Here is an 18,487-nt window from a genome sequence, read left to right on the forward strand (position 1 = left end):
TGTAATTTAGGCCTAGATCTAGGTCTTGGCCTAGACGACTCCATTTACATGTACGAGTATGACTGTCAGTGGGCCAAGGACTAGATCTAGATCTACTCTCGGTCAATAATGGCAATGAAGTCTTAGCCAGGAATAAAAGTCAGAGTCAGACATAAAAAACTTCTAAACCGATATAGGGTCTAGATCTCGGTTTAGAACCGAAGCTTTACTTTCTAGGTCTAGATAGATCAAGAGTCCATCGTTAGTCTAGATCTAGACCTAATTTAGATACATGAATGCTGTCGCACAGCACTGAGTCTCGTTGGACTAGATCTATACTCTCTTACAAATAGATCTAGACCTAGTGCATGAGATTTTTTTTTTTTTTTGGGGGGGGGGAGGGGGCAGACATGTGAACAAATTGAGAGAAACCTAAAATTCAGAAAGCGAGGGCCAGAAGCGACCAATATTACCTAGGGCCGTTTTGTGCATTTTCTAAAGTAAAATTGAAGGATGTCATGCAATTCTCTTTTTGATGAAGGTTTCACATTTAAATTCATTGATTTTCTTTCTCTATTTTTTCAATCTGCAGGACTGGTGTAACAGATGTTTTCATTCAAGAAATCAAACAATTCAAGAGTCTGACTTAGGAACCACTTGATGAAGATGGAAAAGGTTTTTTTTCCAAGTCCAATTTTTCAAAAAAAAAAAAAAAATTATTATCACAACCCCAAATTTATGACGTATGAAATTTTTTGTTGATTTTCATTAAAACTGGTTGCAAAAGGAGAAGCTATAAACATACAAATAGGAGCGGCGGATTGAAGTTGAAATAGGGGGGGGGCATAGGGAAAATACTGTATTACGTGAAATATTTTAGAAGTTGCGAGCGAGCAAAATTTTGACATTTTTAAAAAGAAAATCTGAAATATTCAGAATGATATATTTCAGCCTTTTCTTTTCTTTTCTCTTTTTTTTTTCTTGGTCGTGATTTTTTTTATAGTTTATTTATTTATTTATTTATTTTTTTTGGGGGGGGGCAAAAGTCCTTCAACCCCCCCCCCCCCCCCCATCTGTACGAAACTGCTTATATACTCCAACTCATTAATTATTATGAATTATTATTATATTGAGAATATTGTTTTCTTGTTTCAAAGGACAATCGTCATGGTGACCATAAAACGGGTCCTTCTCAGGTGAAAGGGGCATAGAACAAGTTCTTTAGGAGCACTTTTCTTGGGTAAAAGGGGGCAGTGATTCGAGAAAGGGCACTTACAGGAGGCGAGGGGGAACTCTTTAACATATGAAACGGGCCCTCAGATGAAAGGGCACATAACACGTTCCGGGGGGGGGGCATTTTGGGGTAAAAAATTGCATACAAGGAAGAGCACTTGGTAACACCTAAAACAGGTTCTCGTCAGGTGGAAGGGACACAGTACACGTTCGTGTGGGGGCATTTTTTTGCATAAAAAGGCACTTTTCAGTGATTCAAGAAGTAGGGGGAACTGTGCCCCCCCCCCTCCCCAGGATCGCTGCCCCAGCATACAATTTTTTTATATTTTGGTTCAAAGTATTAACATACGCTTAAGAAAAAGGTAAAGCTTTATCCTCTAATAATGTTATATTTCTTTATGGCTAATTAATAAAATTCACCACTAACCAGAGAATTCCTTTATGTCTTTCATTTGTGTTCATATAGTATTTGTACAGAGCTAAAATGAAAGGGATTTGGAATTGGCAAAATTCAAAATGAGATGAAGATCGAGAGAGGGAAAGAGTGATGAGAAGTGGGTTGAAAAGAGATGAGAAAAAAATGGAGGGGCACATATGAAGAGATGATTTAGAGGGGGGTGGTAAGAGACCTAGAATGTTGGAAGTAGGAACAAAAGGGGTGGAAGAGAAATAAGACGAGATTTATGGAAACCAGGAGACAGATAACAAGTGGGAAAAGAAGAAGGAAATATATGAAGAGTTTAGTTGCTAAAGGGGTTAGGGCCACTTTGGACCATTCCGAGAAAAAACATGTTTTTATTCTCACTTGTTGCAATATTCTTATGAGAAACTAAATTGTCATGATGCACTACTCTATCATGTGAACATAAAATTGGGTTTAAAAGAAATCTACTTGTCTTCATATTTTTTAAGATATTATTTTCCAAAAAAAGTCTGTGTGGACCTACCCCCTTTTACCAATTTTTTTTTTATATACTAAAAAAAATATCATTGTGTACCTAACCCCTTTTGCAAGTAAATTGAAGTGAATCCAATCTCTTTTGATTAAATTTTTTATTTTTTTGCCACTTCCATTCACGTTTTCATTTTAATTTCAAATTTTCTTTGGTATCATCAGAGTGACTGAAAATTTAGAGGTTTAGAGACAGAAAACAATAAAATATATGAAAAATGGACCTAACCTCTTTTGACAAATGAGTTCTTCAGAAGAGTTTAGTTGCAAAAGGGGTTAGGTCCACTCCAAGAAAATAATTCTTTTTTAATTCTCCCATATTGCAATATTCTTATGCGTAACTGAATTTTCATGATAGCCTACCATGAGAACATAAAATTGGGTAAAAAAGATATCTACTTGTCTTCATATTTTTTAAGATATTATTTTCCAAAAAAAGTATGTGTGGACCTACCCCCTTTTGCAACTAAACTGAAATGGACCTAACCCCTTTTGAAAAAAAGGTGATTTTTCTTTGCCATATTAGTTCACTTTTTAATGGGAATTTCAACTTTTCTATGGTATCATCTTATATAGCTACTAAAAATCTATACATTAAGACATAAAAATCAAGTTTGATGAAAAATGGACCTAACCCCTTTTGAAAATGAGCTCTACATATGTAGGAGAAAGGCGGCACAAAAGAATTTTGAGTGGGAAAATGATTAAATGGAAAAAAAAAACAGAGTAAGAAATGCTGGAGAATAAAGGGGACAGGAAACGTATTAAACATGATAAATTGGGGCAGGTTTCATCATGAGTTACAAGTATGGTAACTACGATCTAGGGATGGCAAAAGCACTAGAGACCTCTTTACCTAATCACGACTTGATCTACTCTTTTCATCTTCCCTTTTGGAATTAGCAAAGGCCTATAAGACGCAATACAAACAATGCTTTGTTTTTAAGTGATATCGCTTGTGATATCGATACTTTATAGAGCGCAACGTATCGTCTCAGATTTGCGCTTGCTTGATTCGCGGAATCCTTCGCGTCACGAGCGCGTAACAAAATGAATACATTAATGAATTTGCCAAGTTGACCTTTGTCATTGCGCTGATGTGCGTATTGTCTAATACACGTACAAAACCACAGTTGACGAGGGAGCATCGTACGAAATTAATATTAATGAGGGCTTATTTTAGCTTCTAATGGATTAAACAAAATGGCAAAATAGCTTCGGGGGCTTGCCCCCCCCCCCCCCCTCAACGATTCGCGCAATATTTTCGCTGCGCGAAAGTTTTGGCCGCTCCGCTCGCTGACTTTTTACTTTTAAATCTTGTGCAACTTTTGAGACCAATTTTGTGTCACCCGGGTACGTGGTTTCGAAATTACGCAACATTATGTTAGTGCATGTCGGACCAAAAATTGCTCAAAAACGTGATTTTATGTACAAAGTCAATGCAAATTATGTTTTCAACCGAAAAATCATATATGTATGATTATTTTTAGTTTTGCTGGTATAAATGTATTTATGTTATGCTTTATATGATCTTAGAAGAGTCCCCAACAAATTTCATTGAAAAAACAATGAAAAACAAAAGGTCAAACAACAATAAAATACATAAGAAAATGATTTGATATCGCAGTTTTGTTCATGTACACTTGCTTAGTACACCACAAATATTTTCTAAACCAAATGTAGAACATTTGGAGCTTTATTTAGGGAGTTAGAGGAAAAAGTATGATTTCGCATACTAATTACGCATAAATTAACATAATCACTTAATAGCAATTCGCATGAAATAAATTACTATACAATTCTGTAGGTTATGTCCAAGACAACCCGCGTGCCAATGTTCGGTGCGATCGCGCGGTCGACGGCCGAGATCTCAAGGGGGGGGGGGCCTCCCAGCCCCCCCCCCTGCCATATGAACTCCCATTGGCCGCGCCGCTCGCTGACTTTTTACTTTTAAATCTTGCGCAACTTTTGAGACCAATTTTGATTCACCCGGGTACGTGGTTCCCTTAACCCTAGATAGGGTTAAGGGATGCATTTTTGAAAGACTTGCTTTCCTTCTTTAGGTTGCTTTTCGAAACCACACGGACGTGCCTGGCATCCTCTCGTCAATGGAAGTGGCCCCCGGGAACTTGAATCCAATCCCCCTCTTCGGGGGGAAGTAAAACACAATGTCCATCACATTGTGTTGATTTGTGTAGGAGGAGCGAGCAAAATAAAAAAAACCCCCGCAATTTCGGATAGTTTTTAGACGGATATGCCTATTGCATATGCCGTGTATTATCAACACATGCGAAATGGTTTCGCTGGAGAGGTGATCTGACCCATGGAATCAATTGCCAGTGATCCACCATTAATCCATATCAGATGCAATATCGATTCGATGGACTTCGATTATTTATATCTAAGCCTGAATTCAGTAAGTTTTTCCTCACTCAATATGTACTCGATTTGTTTGAAAAACCACTTTCTTATCCATGTCATAATTTACCATTTACGCCTAGCGTTCCTCATATCTCCAGCCACCTGCCGGAGTAAAACCCCGCCGCGGGCTCAGGCTGGCATATGCTATGATGACCAGTCGTACAATGCATGAAAGCGGGATAAAATCTCACAACTTGGAATGGCATGCATGGTGTTGCATGAAATCATTTTGCACAAGAAAAGCAGATCTACGGGGCCTGGAACACAAAGCTTAGCAATGATTGTAGAACAGTTTTCTCCGTTTGATTCTATTGAATATAATGCAAAATCAATCTTGAAACTCGAGTGTATGATTTAGATTTAGATTTTATTTCCGTTCAACAATTTTTCAAAATATAATCAAAGTAACAATACATATTCAATATAATCGATAATACAGACAAATCAATGAGATTTCGTAACAAATGTTGAATATAAATTAAACAAAACTACAATTTGTTGCAGTAATATTATCAATGAAAAGAAACAAGAAATGAACGGAGGGACTTGCCGAGAAAAGCAAAAGCTTGTAGAGAAGGCAAGCCCCTAAACTTAGTTTCAATACTAATTATAAACAAACTATATATACAACTCTATACAAAAATCGAGACGGACACAGAAGACAAACTTAAAACAAGTAATCCACAAATATCAAAATAAAACGAATAAGCGACCACAAAAATAAGAGAAAAATTAATTGTTAACTTTTGTGCTACTTGAGCGTAATGCCGCGTCCCCGTGTCCTCGTATCCATGACCCTTAGATGTTGAGAAATGTAATGGAAACAATATTAAAGGGCCCAGCAACTGACAAATCATGGGGAAACTGAAACAATACGAAATTTGCAAAAGGCCAATTGACTTGCATAATATAATCCGTCCGTCAAGAGCGCCCGTCGGACTAATGCGGTAAAAGTTCGGACAGCACGAATTTGACCGAACTCGTGATGGTTATTTACTTCGGATCATTGCAGTTCCAGTTTCTAACAATCCCAATTCCTAGACTCATAGCAGGTCTCTTGATGGCTAAGCCAAAATAAATAACCACTGTGAAGTTACATGTTTCAAAGTGAAAACACTCAGTTTACTTCTGGTTGGTTAGTCTACTAACTATAGCTCAATGAAAGGTCGCTTTAACATGCACTATACGAAACGAAAACAAAATCAAGCCAAGGAGTTCCTTCATCAAGCCTATCGTACGGGAACAAAAGGAGAACAAGAAAACAACTCTTTTGATGCTCATTATAATTCTCCGAAAGCCGGACGTTGAAAATGGCCTGGGCCAGCGCACTGCTGTATTTATACCTTGGTCACATTTGCTCTACGGCGGCCGTACGGCGAGTCAAAAACAGCCGTTTTCACATTTTATGTACGAGCTACATAGAGGTGGTTTGTATAAAAATGAATAAAACGGCTGTTTTCGACTCGCCGTACGGCCGCCGTAGAGTAAATGTGACCATGGTATAAATGGGAGAGCTTATTCCATTGTCAAGTAGATCTTAATTGGGAGATTAACCTATTTTTGAATGGATTGGGAGATTCCCCTATCTTTGAATATTGAGGTGGTCTGACTGGTGGGGGATTTCAATGGAAAGATGAACATTTTGATTGATGACTGTCTTCATACTTTGATGTGTTCTCTATTTGAACACTGATGGCAACTAATCATCCCAACTGGAATTTGAGAAGGCGCTTTATGATATGTTCACCAAAAATGATTTGTTTATAAGTATCTTTATATTAAATGTTACAAAGTTAGGTTTCATAAAGCAGATGTTATATTCGAAATACACAATAGTATCTGACTGATTAATGCAATCATGAATTGCAAGCAGAAAAAGGTTTTCCTTTTCAGGGGCGAATCCAGCATTATATATCTGTGTAATCATTTCCTATGTTGTATCATTGAGTTGAGAAATGAAATAAACTTGGACTTTCGTCAATATAGAGAGGGCGCAAAATATTTTCATTTTCCTGATCTACCGCTAAAAGCTTATTTTTGTTGGTTTCTTTCAAGGAGTAGTCCAAACAGTGAAAATTGTTGGAACTTTCTTTTGTGTGTCCTAAAACTTGACCTACACTTTTATTATATATGTTTTTCCTAATAATACGTTTAAGATAAAGCAAGTGTTTTAACAATTCGACAACTATATTCCTTCGGTACATGTTTTCCCTTTTTTTCTTTCTGTTAACCTTAATTCTTTAAGTTATTTCTTTCGTAGTTCTTTCTATTTCCTTTTCACTCATTTTCATGCTAGCTTTCCTTTGTTTTATCCATACTTATTTTGTTCTGTATCTCTTAATGAAATATTGGCAGAGGACACTGTCCCCCCCCCCCCCCCCCCCCCCTTGAAAGCGAGGATCTGTTTTTTTTTTTTTTTTCTTGTCACTTTTTTTCGTGAACGAAATGACCTTAAATTTCGGGTGAAAACTTTGTGCTTGCTTGTCAAATTTTCCTCCGGAAAATGTGCCACCCCCTTGGAAAATCATGGATCCGCTCCTGCTAGAAGGAGTTCGCCATGATGGAGCAACGGGTAAAGAACAGTTTTAACATGGCCACTTTTTTTCCCTCTGTTGCCTTTCAAACTTTTCTTTGTTTTACCGTGTTTTCTTAACCCCCACCCTTCCTATCTCTTTCATTCGTTTCTCCAACAGCTATTTCTCTCTCCCACTTTCCCATTATTTTCTGTCCCTATTCATTTCCACATTCTTATCTCTCCCCTTTCCCATTCCCTTTTTAATTCCCCTCGATACTTTCTTCCAATCTCTCTTTTAACACCCTTTTCTCTTCTCCATTTTTTGTCCTTCATCCTCTTTTCTCCGTATTTTCACCATTTCCCCTTTCCTCTTCCTTCTACTCTTCCTAACATCCTAATTTCCTAATTTGAAAAGCGGAGTAATAATGCTTGTTTCAAATTAATATAAAGTCTACGAATGTATTGGGCCTACGAATCGAATGTGGGGATGTGGGGAATCTTATGATATTTCCCCCAACTAAAACATGATGGATTGACCCTCTCCCTATTACAAAAAGAATGCTGATTGCAGCAAATTTGAAAGACAAGTAACGATTTATGGCATATTGTGCATGATTGCTCCGGTAATTGAGCTACTGTGGATTTTCGATTGAATCCGAACTTCAACTACAGACTCGAACTATTATACAGTCCAGTTACCAAAACTGTCCAGGCCGACGGCACTGATCCGTACACTTTAGTATTCAGATCGGTGTCTGACGGACATTATGAAGGCATGCTTTTGTTTTGGTCGCCTAAATGTCAGAGATAAATAACAATGTCTGTTAGAGATTGAACTTACTCCTCCATTTAAACTGTTATCTAAAACTCCCTCAGAGATGTTGTCAGAGATACACCAGCTGAAGATCACCAACGCACGCAGGGCACTGGCACTTATCTCTTAGATGGAGAGCAATGACGTCAGTGATTAAGGTCTAAATTGTCGATGAGAGAGATTTTAGTCTCTGTTCGAATAGTCGAGTTTCCTTGATTCATGAACTGGAATTTTAATAGATAAACAACAAGAAAAAAATAAGAAAACAGAGAAAAAAATAATTATGCTAGTTAAGACTAAAATTGGGGCCATGGAGCAATAGAAATCCCTGATTTTTCAAGAAGTGAAAAAAGAGGAAGAAAAATTCTAAAGAAAGAAAGAAAAAGTAATAGTACGAAACAGAGCAAGTCCCGGGGGTGGGGCACCCAAATCATTTTTGATGGGTGTGTGCCTCACGAAATTCTGAAATGGGGGTCTAAGGACTGACTCAAAGGGTAAAGTACGGGGTCTTGGGAACTATACCGCGCGGTGTGAAAAACAGGGTCTACGGAACGGGATCGCGGCACTGTAGATACAGCGCTGTGCATGCGCTAACCTTGCGTGCATGGAGCGGCTACTAGTTATATGTAGGGATTAGAAAAGCCATATGTGCATCTCTCGCATACGGTGCTTGAGCTTGACAATTTTGACAGGCTGGGAACTGAGATCTCTCGTAACGGGGCTGGGCGGCTTCTGAACTGAACTTTTTGTCATTCGAAGTATCTACAGAACTAAAAACTAGGTCTGAAAAAGAGGCTCATCAAAGAGGCACGTCCCCGTACCACCAATATATGTGTGTGCCCCCCCCCCCCCCCCCGAGCAAGTATTCTTAAATGAGAAAAAAATTTAGTCGTCAATCCTCCGCCAATTATGATATTTTGACACCCCCCCCTGGTGTGGACCTTCAATTGCTCAGCCTAAAATGTAATTCATTTACCTGGATCCTGTAATTCTTCTGTTCCTATATAACTAGATACAAAGACAGAGGCAGTCCCCGATGGAATTGTTTACACGGATATCAAACAAAACTTGGTCATTGGAAATCCGGGGGTATTAACATGCCGTTTTAACAAGGATCCTATCGCTGTTTACTGGTTAAAGGGCATTGTTCCTGAGCAGGCACCTATTCAGGTAATATGGCATGAAGGATCTAAGTCCGGCTCTAGATATGAAGATGGTACTTACGACATAGACAGAAATTTTTCCTTAATAATCAAAGAGGTCAAGGACGCCGACAGAGGGCGTTACATCTGTAGGGTTTCCAACCATCGAGGGATTTTGATAAACAACTACACCGATGTTACTTTGTTCTGTAAGTTTATTTGTGTTGCTCAAAATAATTCGATACTTTTTAGTCTATTTACAGAACATTTAAATCTGTAAGCGATCTTTTGCAATTGGGGTCAACTTTATTAAAAACAGTCGCGGTATATATAAATGTGTGTAATGTATGATTGAAGTTGATGCAGAGAAAGGTGAGGGCGAACACCCCTTACCTATGAGTAGTAATGAAAAATATTTCAAGAATGAGGTGAGTTAAAACGAAAAGAAATGATAAAAATGAAGAAAGACTGATACTAACAAGTGGTAGAAGTCGTATTTCTGTTTCCCTGGCTATTACATTCAGTGGTCCAATCGAATGTACCATCCCTGCTCATGTACTAATGAAATTATCCCCGCACCGCTTCTGGTCTTAAATTTTAGTTTGTTTGCTAATTCATGACCATTTACTGGCCTGTCTATAAATCAATATGTGATATTTTAAATAATGTTGACACCTTTGTAATAATGGATGACCCTATTCTATCAAATAATGATACAATTCTTTATTTTCATTTTACCATCAGCTACTGGACTTGAAATGGATCCCTATATTTCCCTTCAGAAGGGACTTCCTGGAATAATCCCTTGCAAGATTAATATAAGACCTAAAATCGTATCTTGGAAAAAAATCAATTCATCTTCAGAGCTAATAAAAGGGGTTGAACGATACGATGGTAAAGTCCATATATCTGACAATGAAACAGGGAAGTTTAAAATCACCGAGGACTACTCGCTCTTTATAACAAATGTTGATATTGAAGACGAAGGGCAATACATATGCGAAGTTCTTGAGGTCTATACTTACGAAAAGTATAAGAATTCCTCAAGTATCAGCGTGTTTGGTAAGTGTATGCAAAAAGAATAATGCCTGTTAAAATAAAAAAAAAAACTTATATTTACAGGACATATGATGTTCAAACGAGAGAGACGGTGATGTAACACAATATTTACTTATCTTATTACATGACACATAATTATACAACAACATTTATGGCAGATTTTACAATACGGTGCGAATTTCATTGAATTATAATATCTTACAAATAAAATTTGCATGTTTTCATAAAATGAATTAAGAAGATATAGTTTGAGTGACTCCATAGGTTCACTCATGTGCACCATGAAGAGGATTTGATAACGGTTTTATCAAACTTAAGCAATATCTTAAAATGACATAATTTCCTGAGCTCATTTCGAATAAGAGTTTGATGGAAATATGCAGCATTGTGGTTGTTTCATGTTTTCCAGTTCATTGAATAAACGTTTGTTTTATGGACCTATTCTTTAATAGTTATATTTATTGCACTCATCGTATCCGAGCCAGTGCTCATAATTCCTAATACCAATTAATAAATTGTTGCCCATAAAGAAAGCAGGTTTTTACGGGTTTTCAAACTTTGTATCGATGGTTATGGGTTCACCTTGTCTGCTTTGACCAAGGCATCAATTTCCAGGATGTTCAAACTAATCACGTTTTCCTACAGTGGTACTCTTCATGCAACATAAATAGCACTTGGTGATAAGCATTTTAGCAATGAGGTAACATAAATGCTAATCACCTATTGCTATTCATATCTTGCCTTACCTCAAATTTACCCAAAACCATGGCAACCTCCATTGCATTTTTTTTATTTATATAATGTTTGAAGCATTAAAAGGTGAATATGAATAATATACATTGTTTCTTGTTTCCCTAAAAACCAGCGCATCCAATAGATCCATTCCCCGTTATTGAAGGATGCCAGATGAACGAAGACCACAGCAACTGCATCTTTACTGTAGATTTACCAACTACAATAACATGTAGAGCGAATAACTACTATCCGTATATTGGACTGTATCTTAAGGATGAGTCGAATGTCGTAAAATCTCTCAACACCCAAACTTGGAGCAACACAGACGGGACTAAGAACAAAAGTGTATCAATTGTCGGACATATAAGTAGAAATGTTTACACATGCGTCGCATATGATATTCCAGGAGTGGATGCTAACAAGTCAACGTCAGTACGATTGATTCGACAAAATTCCTCACCCAATCTAGTCATTATTGTGCCCCTCATCATTACTTCAGTATGTAAGTATCAACAATTAATAAGTTCATTTACAATTTAAACTGTATCAAATATCTACGTAGGCTTAATACAAGTCAGTTAAAACATGTTCCCAGCTATTCTGCTTAAACAGGTAATTTCTGGAAATTATGTAATTTGATTGGTTTATGTTTAATTGGTTCAATGCCAATTCGTGAAATTACAAACTCGTCTACTATCCCTTGGTCTACCATCAGTTCTGTCCTCTTTCCACATTACTTGGTCTAATTGTCATTTCGTTTAATAACCAGCTGGCTCGATACTCATTTAGTCCATATAACATTTACCATTGGACTAAGTATTAGTTGGGCGAAATGAATGAAAATTAAATGAATATCAGACCAACTGGTAATTATAAGAAGTGATGATTGAACCAATAGTTCTTAGACGAAATATTGATGGACGTAGTGGCATTAGACTAAATGATGATAGACCATATGATGACTGGACAGGTTGGCCATAAACGAATTGGCATTTTACCATTTGAACAAATAGCGAAAGATCAAACAAGCATTACAATAACAATTTCATCAAGATTGGACTAGGAATAACAATTTATGACAATCCAATTTCGTTGAAATAAAGAGGATACATGCTTTACGTGTATAAGAATGTGATATCATTTGCATTTGATGAAAAAGTGGGGTCATGGCATCATCATCACACCAGTGTTGTAGTCAAGGATTAAACCTCCAAGGCCAAGGTCTTAATACCAAAGGCCAAGGCTTCATTACCCAAGGCCAAGGCATGGAAACCCAAGGCCAAGGCATTTCAAGCTTTCGATACAGAGAGCAATGAGCCAACAATGCTTAAGGCGGCAGACATGGCGCACATTGCAAAATGTATAAAAAGTGTGAGCGAGCGAACTGAGCGAGGAAAAATTGTGACCCTTGTACATGTAAAACAAAAATGATTTCATGATAGATTAAGACATCATATAATAATAATAACATTTACTACATAATTTTTCTAGACGATTTACATTGCAATAATTATCATTACCGCGGTCATCTGATCCTGACATGCCCATTCTCAACGGATGTCTTTCTAAACTCACTGGGATAGGGATGACAAAACATATTTTAGTGGGGGGGGGGGTCAAAACCAAAAAGGGCACTTATACGTCAAAATGGACATTTTGGTGAATACATATATTTTTAAAAGGGGATTATCAACTGTGTGAAGTTTTTTTTTTTTTTAATTTAAATTTTAAGTGATTTCTAATTGATAAACTCGATATGATGATTTAGGCGTTATTTTTCTGCGAGAAAGCGGAGCGAACAAGCGGTTTTGAAAAAAAAGCTTCTGAAGATGTAAAACTCGATTTTGGGTCAATTATAGCGCTTATCACTGTTAAAATGGTATTCTGGTGAGATGATGCCACCGCGAATCACAAGCTCACACTTCTGGACATTTTGTGTAATAAGAAGTGAAAATCAAATATTCCGAGCAGTTTTTATAATCAAGAAAAAGATGCGTATCTAACTAAAGAATTAACGCGAGCGCGAAGCACGAGCTGAAATTTTTGATATACTACTAAGAAAAGGAAGTTTTTAAGGACTGCATTTAGTGACTCATAAATAGGATAAATACAAATTACTAATCAAAGAATGCGAGCGCAAAACACGAGTTAAAAAATTGTGATAATCGAACCTGAAAACTGGACATTCTAAGCATTTTTTTGTAAACGGGAACAGAATGAGTACCTTACGTAACAATAATTGATGTGAATGCTGAATGCGGGCCCAAAATGGGTGATATTCCAACCCGAAAAATGCACATTCTAAACATTGTTGTAACCATAAACAGGATTAGTTCCATACTAAACAATAATTGATGCGAGCGCGATCCAAAATTTGGTGAATTTCAAACCTCAACTGTATTATGTTTTACAAAAAAAAGGATATTTCTTTTTGAAAAAAAAGGCATATTTTATTTGGAAAAAAGGGCATTTTCGATTTTGGAAAAGGGGGATTTTTCGGACTCTTGTCAGTTTTCATGTTTGTTCTGCTTACAACCCCCCCCCCCCCCCAAAACCGGAATAAAGAATTCAAACAAAATAAAGTTGTATTGAAAATGATACAAAATAAACGGGGCGCACCCCATACCCTAAGTTGTCGGAGGGTAAATACGTTGCTTATTTCCTTGAAAATGTAGTGAACTGAAATTCTCTGTCGAACCATATTATTAGAAAGAAGTAAACATTTGTTTTTTTACTTTGTTTTGTCAATCTGAAACACTAGACCACAAACATATATATACAATTTAGAAAAGATGTACTGCTTATCAACATATTAACTGATTTGGCAGTATATTCTGCCTAATCAGCCAAATGTGTCACCTCCATCTTTCTCACGCCCTCACATGTTTTCCCCTCTATTTTCTCTCTCTCTCTCTTTTCCATTCCTTTTTCTCGCCTGTAAATATTAGACCCCCAATAAAGAAAGAGACAGAGAAAAAGAAGTTCCAACATCAAGAATAAATTTAGAAAAGGAAAAAAAACGAAGGAAAAGGAACAAATGTGATATTATTTTCTAAACATATTGTCACTGTCTATCACAAAATTAGCTTTTCTTATAGTAAGAAAGTGAAAAGTTTCGCTCGCTTGCTTCAATCGCTTTCAACTCTTTTTTGCAAAAATTTTGCTCTGTATCCCATGCTTGGCCCCTCGAAATTTTTGGCTTATCATGTCATTGACATAGCCCATTTGGATATGAAAAAATTGAAGATTGTGTTCAAGTTTACCAAATCTTTTCAGAATATCATTAAGACTTAAAACATTCTTGTTGGCCAAACAAAATAATACAAAGAAAATCATAGAAATGAACCTTGTTAAGACTTAGCTATTTTTAAACTATGAATATTGTGGTCAAAAATGCAAACAGATCTATCAGAATTATTCCTGTCATCAAATCGCTATTATCTTTATCATAATCATTATTGCTATCATTATTATCATTATTACTAATATTGCCATTATCATCATCAGTCATGATTACAACTCATTACCAATAAATATTGTAATTTTTCATCACTGCTCATGTTTTTGCTACATATGTGGTGATAATTCTTGATAACGGTGATAATTACAATTGATGGCACTGCTAGAACCCTTACTACTTCTGCTGCTACTGCTGACTGGATGTATTGACCATTAGTGCCATTAAGATATATACAGAACAATTGAAACAGTTATTATTACTTATATAAAAACAAATGAAAGTACAAAATACAAAATACCTTAAAATTTCAAGGTTCAAAATCCTCAAGGCCAAGGCTTTGATAAAGTAGGCCTTAAGGCACCTTTAGGCCATGGCCGGGCTTCAAGGCACTACAACATTGCATCACACCTATTGAATATAGCACATATTGCAAATGTTTACAATTGTCTTTTGCCAGTTTATTGCCGAATTATTGAAATTGACTATCTTAAAAAATGACAAATTTTAATGATTTTTCTTACGTTTTGCCCTTTGAATTTAACTGTAGTTAGCTATAACTATTTTGGTATTGAATAAACCTTTTATCGCAGGAAAACTGTGAAAAATAAGAATTACAAACATTTGATGTTTGTCTCATTCGAGGGGCTATTGATAATTAGAAAATCAAATCTAAAGAATGAAAAGTACTTTTCTACGGCCTAAATAGGAGAACATCACTTACCATAATCAACTCATATTCAGTTTTCCATTTTTTTTTTACGGGGCTTTGCTCACCCCCCCCCCCCCCCCATTTGGTGGCGCCCACGTCATACAATATATATACATTATATATTAATTACAGGGCATAAGATTGGTTTTAGTTAATTTATTTAATTTTATTTCTTTATTTCATACTGTTTTTGCTTTCCTGAAAGCAGCATATTGTTTTATAATTCTCTTTTTACCAACAGTATTTGCAACAGGCTTACTGTCATGGATCTTGTACAGATTTGGTGAGCATTATTATATCTGACTATACAGAGCGTCCCAGAAAAAACGAAACCGAGATTTATCGATGACTTATCATAACTTAATGACAGATGAAATAAACAAGTGACCTACCATTTTAAAGCTTAGAATCTCCTATTTCATCTGAAATTACTAAGATTATTTCTCATTCACGCATGAGTGAGCAAAAACAATTTGAAGAGGGGATACCAAAAAGTCACTTGGCGGGCCGTATCTGGGTTTCAAAAAGAAACCCACATTTCTAAGAGATTCAATATCTGCTCTTCAATTCGATACCTCAACTACATAAAATGGTCAAGAAATAACAAAGCTCTTCTTATTTGAAATAAAGCTTGAATCTCAATAATTTCATAAAATGGAGAGGTTTTACAGGCTAGCGTTTGGAGTCACTCGACACTCCGTTTTGTTGACGATCAGCCATGCATTAAGTCTTTTGTTAACCGTGCGATAGCTTCTGTGGGAAACCGGTGAAAACACGTTTATTTAATGCAATTATGGAAATACAAGCAGTATTTCGAGGGAACATAACTTTTTTACTTCTTTACCATTTTCTGTGATTAAAGTATCAAATAAAAGAGCAGATATTGAACTTTTTAGGAATGTGATTTTATTTTAGAAATTCAGATACCCCCGCCAAATTGATTTTTTGTATCCTTTCTGTAAATTGATTATTCTCACTCATGCGTGAATGAGGAATATTCTAAGAAATTCCAGATGAAAGAAGAGATTCTAAGCTTTACAATGGTAGTTTACTTGTCTACTATACTTCTGATTAGGTTATGATAAATCATCGATAAATTTCGGTGTCGTTTATTGTGGGACGCACTGTATATAATGCGTATCATAGTTTCCATTTGAAATATTCGTTTGCATTTGTTATAATCCTAAAGGTTTTTACACATTTATATATTTGTATCAATCTCTTTGAATAAATTGCGATGTAATTATCAAACAATCTCTCCACTCGAGTAAGCACCACTTACTCTTTTACAGATAATGAAAAATTATTTGCGCAAAACCTGAAAATGCGTAAATTCACTAATACGTAAAGTATTATGAACGGTCATGGGTTTGAGAATATATGCTTCCTCGAATAGCAAGGATTCATGTAGTGCTCTATATTAATATCGTGTGTGTATTCGTCCAGTAATTACCTCGATCATATGTCACACGTATGATAAAGTTTGATTTACCAAGATATATGTATTTAATGAATAATGAGTATTATAGACCATATATGATCATATTTAAAGGTCAAGTCCACCCCAGCAAAATGTTGATTTGAATAAATGGCGAAGAACTAGCATAACACTGAAAATTTAATCAAAATCGGGTGTATTATAAGAAAGTTATGGCATTTTAAAGTTTCGCTTATTCTTCACAAAACAGTGATATGCACAACTCAGTGACATGCAAATGAGTCAGTCGATGATGTCCATCACTCACTATTTCTTTTGTTATTTATTGTTTGAATTATACAACATTTCATTTTTTTTTAACAGATTTGACCATAGGAACCGACTTGACTGAATCATATAATATTAAACAATGCTATTTCCACATGTTCATGGAGGAATTAATCACTGTTTCACTAGACAATTAGGATAAAATTAGATTGTTTAATATTTCATATAATAAAATACAAAATAAATAGTGAGTGGATGACGTCACCAGTCTCCTCATTTGCATACCAACCAGGATGTGCATATAACTGGTTTTTTTTAATAATGCAAAACTTTTAAGTTTCATAACTTTCTTATTTAACATCCGATTTTTAATGAAATTTTCAGTGCTATGTTTGTGTCAGTGTTATGCTTGTTGGATCTGTCCCTTTTTATTCAAATCAATTTTTGTTTGGTGGACTCCTTATTTGCATACCAACCAAGATGTGCATATAATTGTTTTGTGAAATTAAGCGAAACTTTAAAATGTCATAACTTTCTTATTTAACATCCGATTTTGATGAAATGTTCAGTGTTATGTTTGTGGGATTTTTTCTTTTTATTCAAATCAATTTTTTGTTGGGGTGGACTTGTCCTTTGATCAAATATTTACCATCGTATATTATGAATCATATATCTATCAAGATACTAGTTACAGGATATTTTTCAAAAACATGTCACGTTATCTCAACGACTTTTTTGCTACAGGTAAAGCTCCCTGTTTGTCGAAAGGAGATATACCTGCACGTGGAGATGGTAGTATTCTTTTACATTTCATTAGATTTCATTCACTGTCACAGTTACAACTAAATAAATGCATTTTTCACAACTCAAAATTTTATATCAATTAACGGCTGTTATTACTGAGGTAATGGTAACACCGGTATTCATAATTATGCATACCAAAAAATATGGGCGATTCCAAGCAAAAGAGGACAGTTTAAGAAATATATATTGACTCTATTTCAAATGTGGATCAAAATTTTCTATTAAAAAATCGTATGAAAGTTCATAAATGCAAAAGGGAACATAATTAGCAACAGGTTCCTCCCTTACGCATCTCCTTATAGGAGAATCCGAACCCTACAAAAATTATATACATGGGATTTTATATATTTATTTTTACTTACCCTCAATTTACCCACAATTTAATGGAAAATTAGTGTTTGTTTTGCAAACAAAATTTCTCTTGGATAATCTGAAAGTCATAATTTTACATTATATTAACCCTTTGTGCGCTGATGTTGCAATTTTGCACATTCGTACAATTTAATTCGACAATCGTAATAATTAGTTTTATTTCCTACCTCCAAATTAGATAAGCTAATAAAAGGCAATAGTTCTTGGATAACATATATATGATAATAATGAGTATGAATGGTGCAATATTAAAGTCTTGAATTGAAGAGCTCACTTGCAAAAGGGGTTTGGTCCATTTTTCATCAAATTTGATTTTTCATGTCTTAATGTATAGATTTTTAGTGGCTCTATAAAATGATACCAAAGAAAATTTGAAATTCCTATTAAAAAGTGAACTAAAATAGCAAAGAAAAATATATTTTTTACAAAAGGGGTTAGGTCCATTTCAGTTTAGTTGCAAAAGGGGTTAGGTCCACACATTTTTTTTTGGGGGGGAAAGAATATCTAAAAAATATGAAGACAGGTATATTTCTCTTATACCTAATTTTATGTTCTCATGGTAGGGTATCATGAAAATTCAGTTTCCC

The 18,487-nt window shown here is 35.6% G+C and overlaps 1 protein-coding gene across 1 annotated transcript; it reads left to right on the plus strand.

Moving 5' to 3' along the window:
* The first annotated feature begins 7,111 nt into the window (after positions 1-7,111).
* LOC135155239 (uncharacterized) lies at positions 7,112-18,305 on the plus strand. The gene is made up of 6 exons (XM_064104147.1): positions 7,112-7,157; positions 8,927-9,265; positions 9,801-10,118; positions 10,981-11,352; positions 15,261-15,302; positions 17,469-18,305. Exons 1-6 carry the CDS (start codon positions 7,112-7,114, stop codon positions 17,609-17,611), a joined length of 1,260 nt encoding a protein of 419 aa, XP_063960217.1. The 3' UTR covers positions 17,612-18,305.
* Positions 18,306-18,487: the final 182 nt, after the last annotated feature.

The sequence above is a fragment of the Lytechinus pictus genome, chromosome 8 (assembly GCF_037042905.1).
Source record: "Lytechinus pictus isolate F3 Inbred chromosome 8, Lp3.0, whole genome shotgun sequence".
In the NCBI taxonomy this organism is placed as follows: domain Eukaryota; kingdom Metazoa; phylum Echinodermata; class Echinoidea; order Temnopleuroida; family Toxopneustidae; genus Lytechinus; species Lytechinus pictus.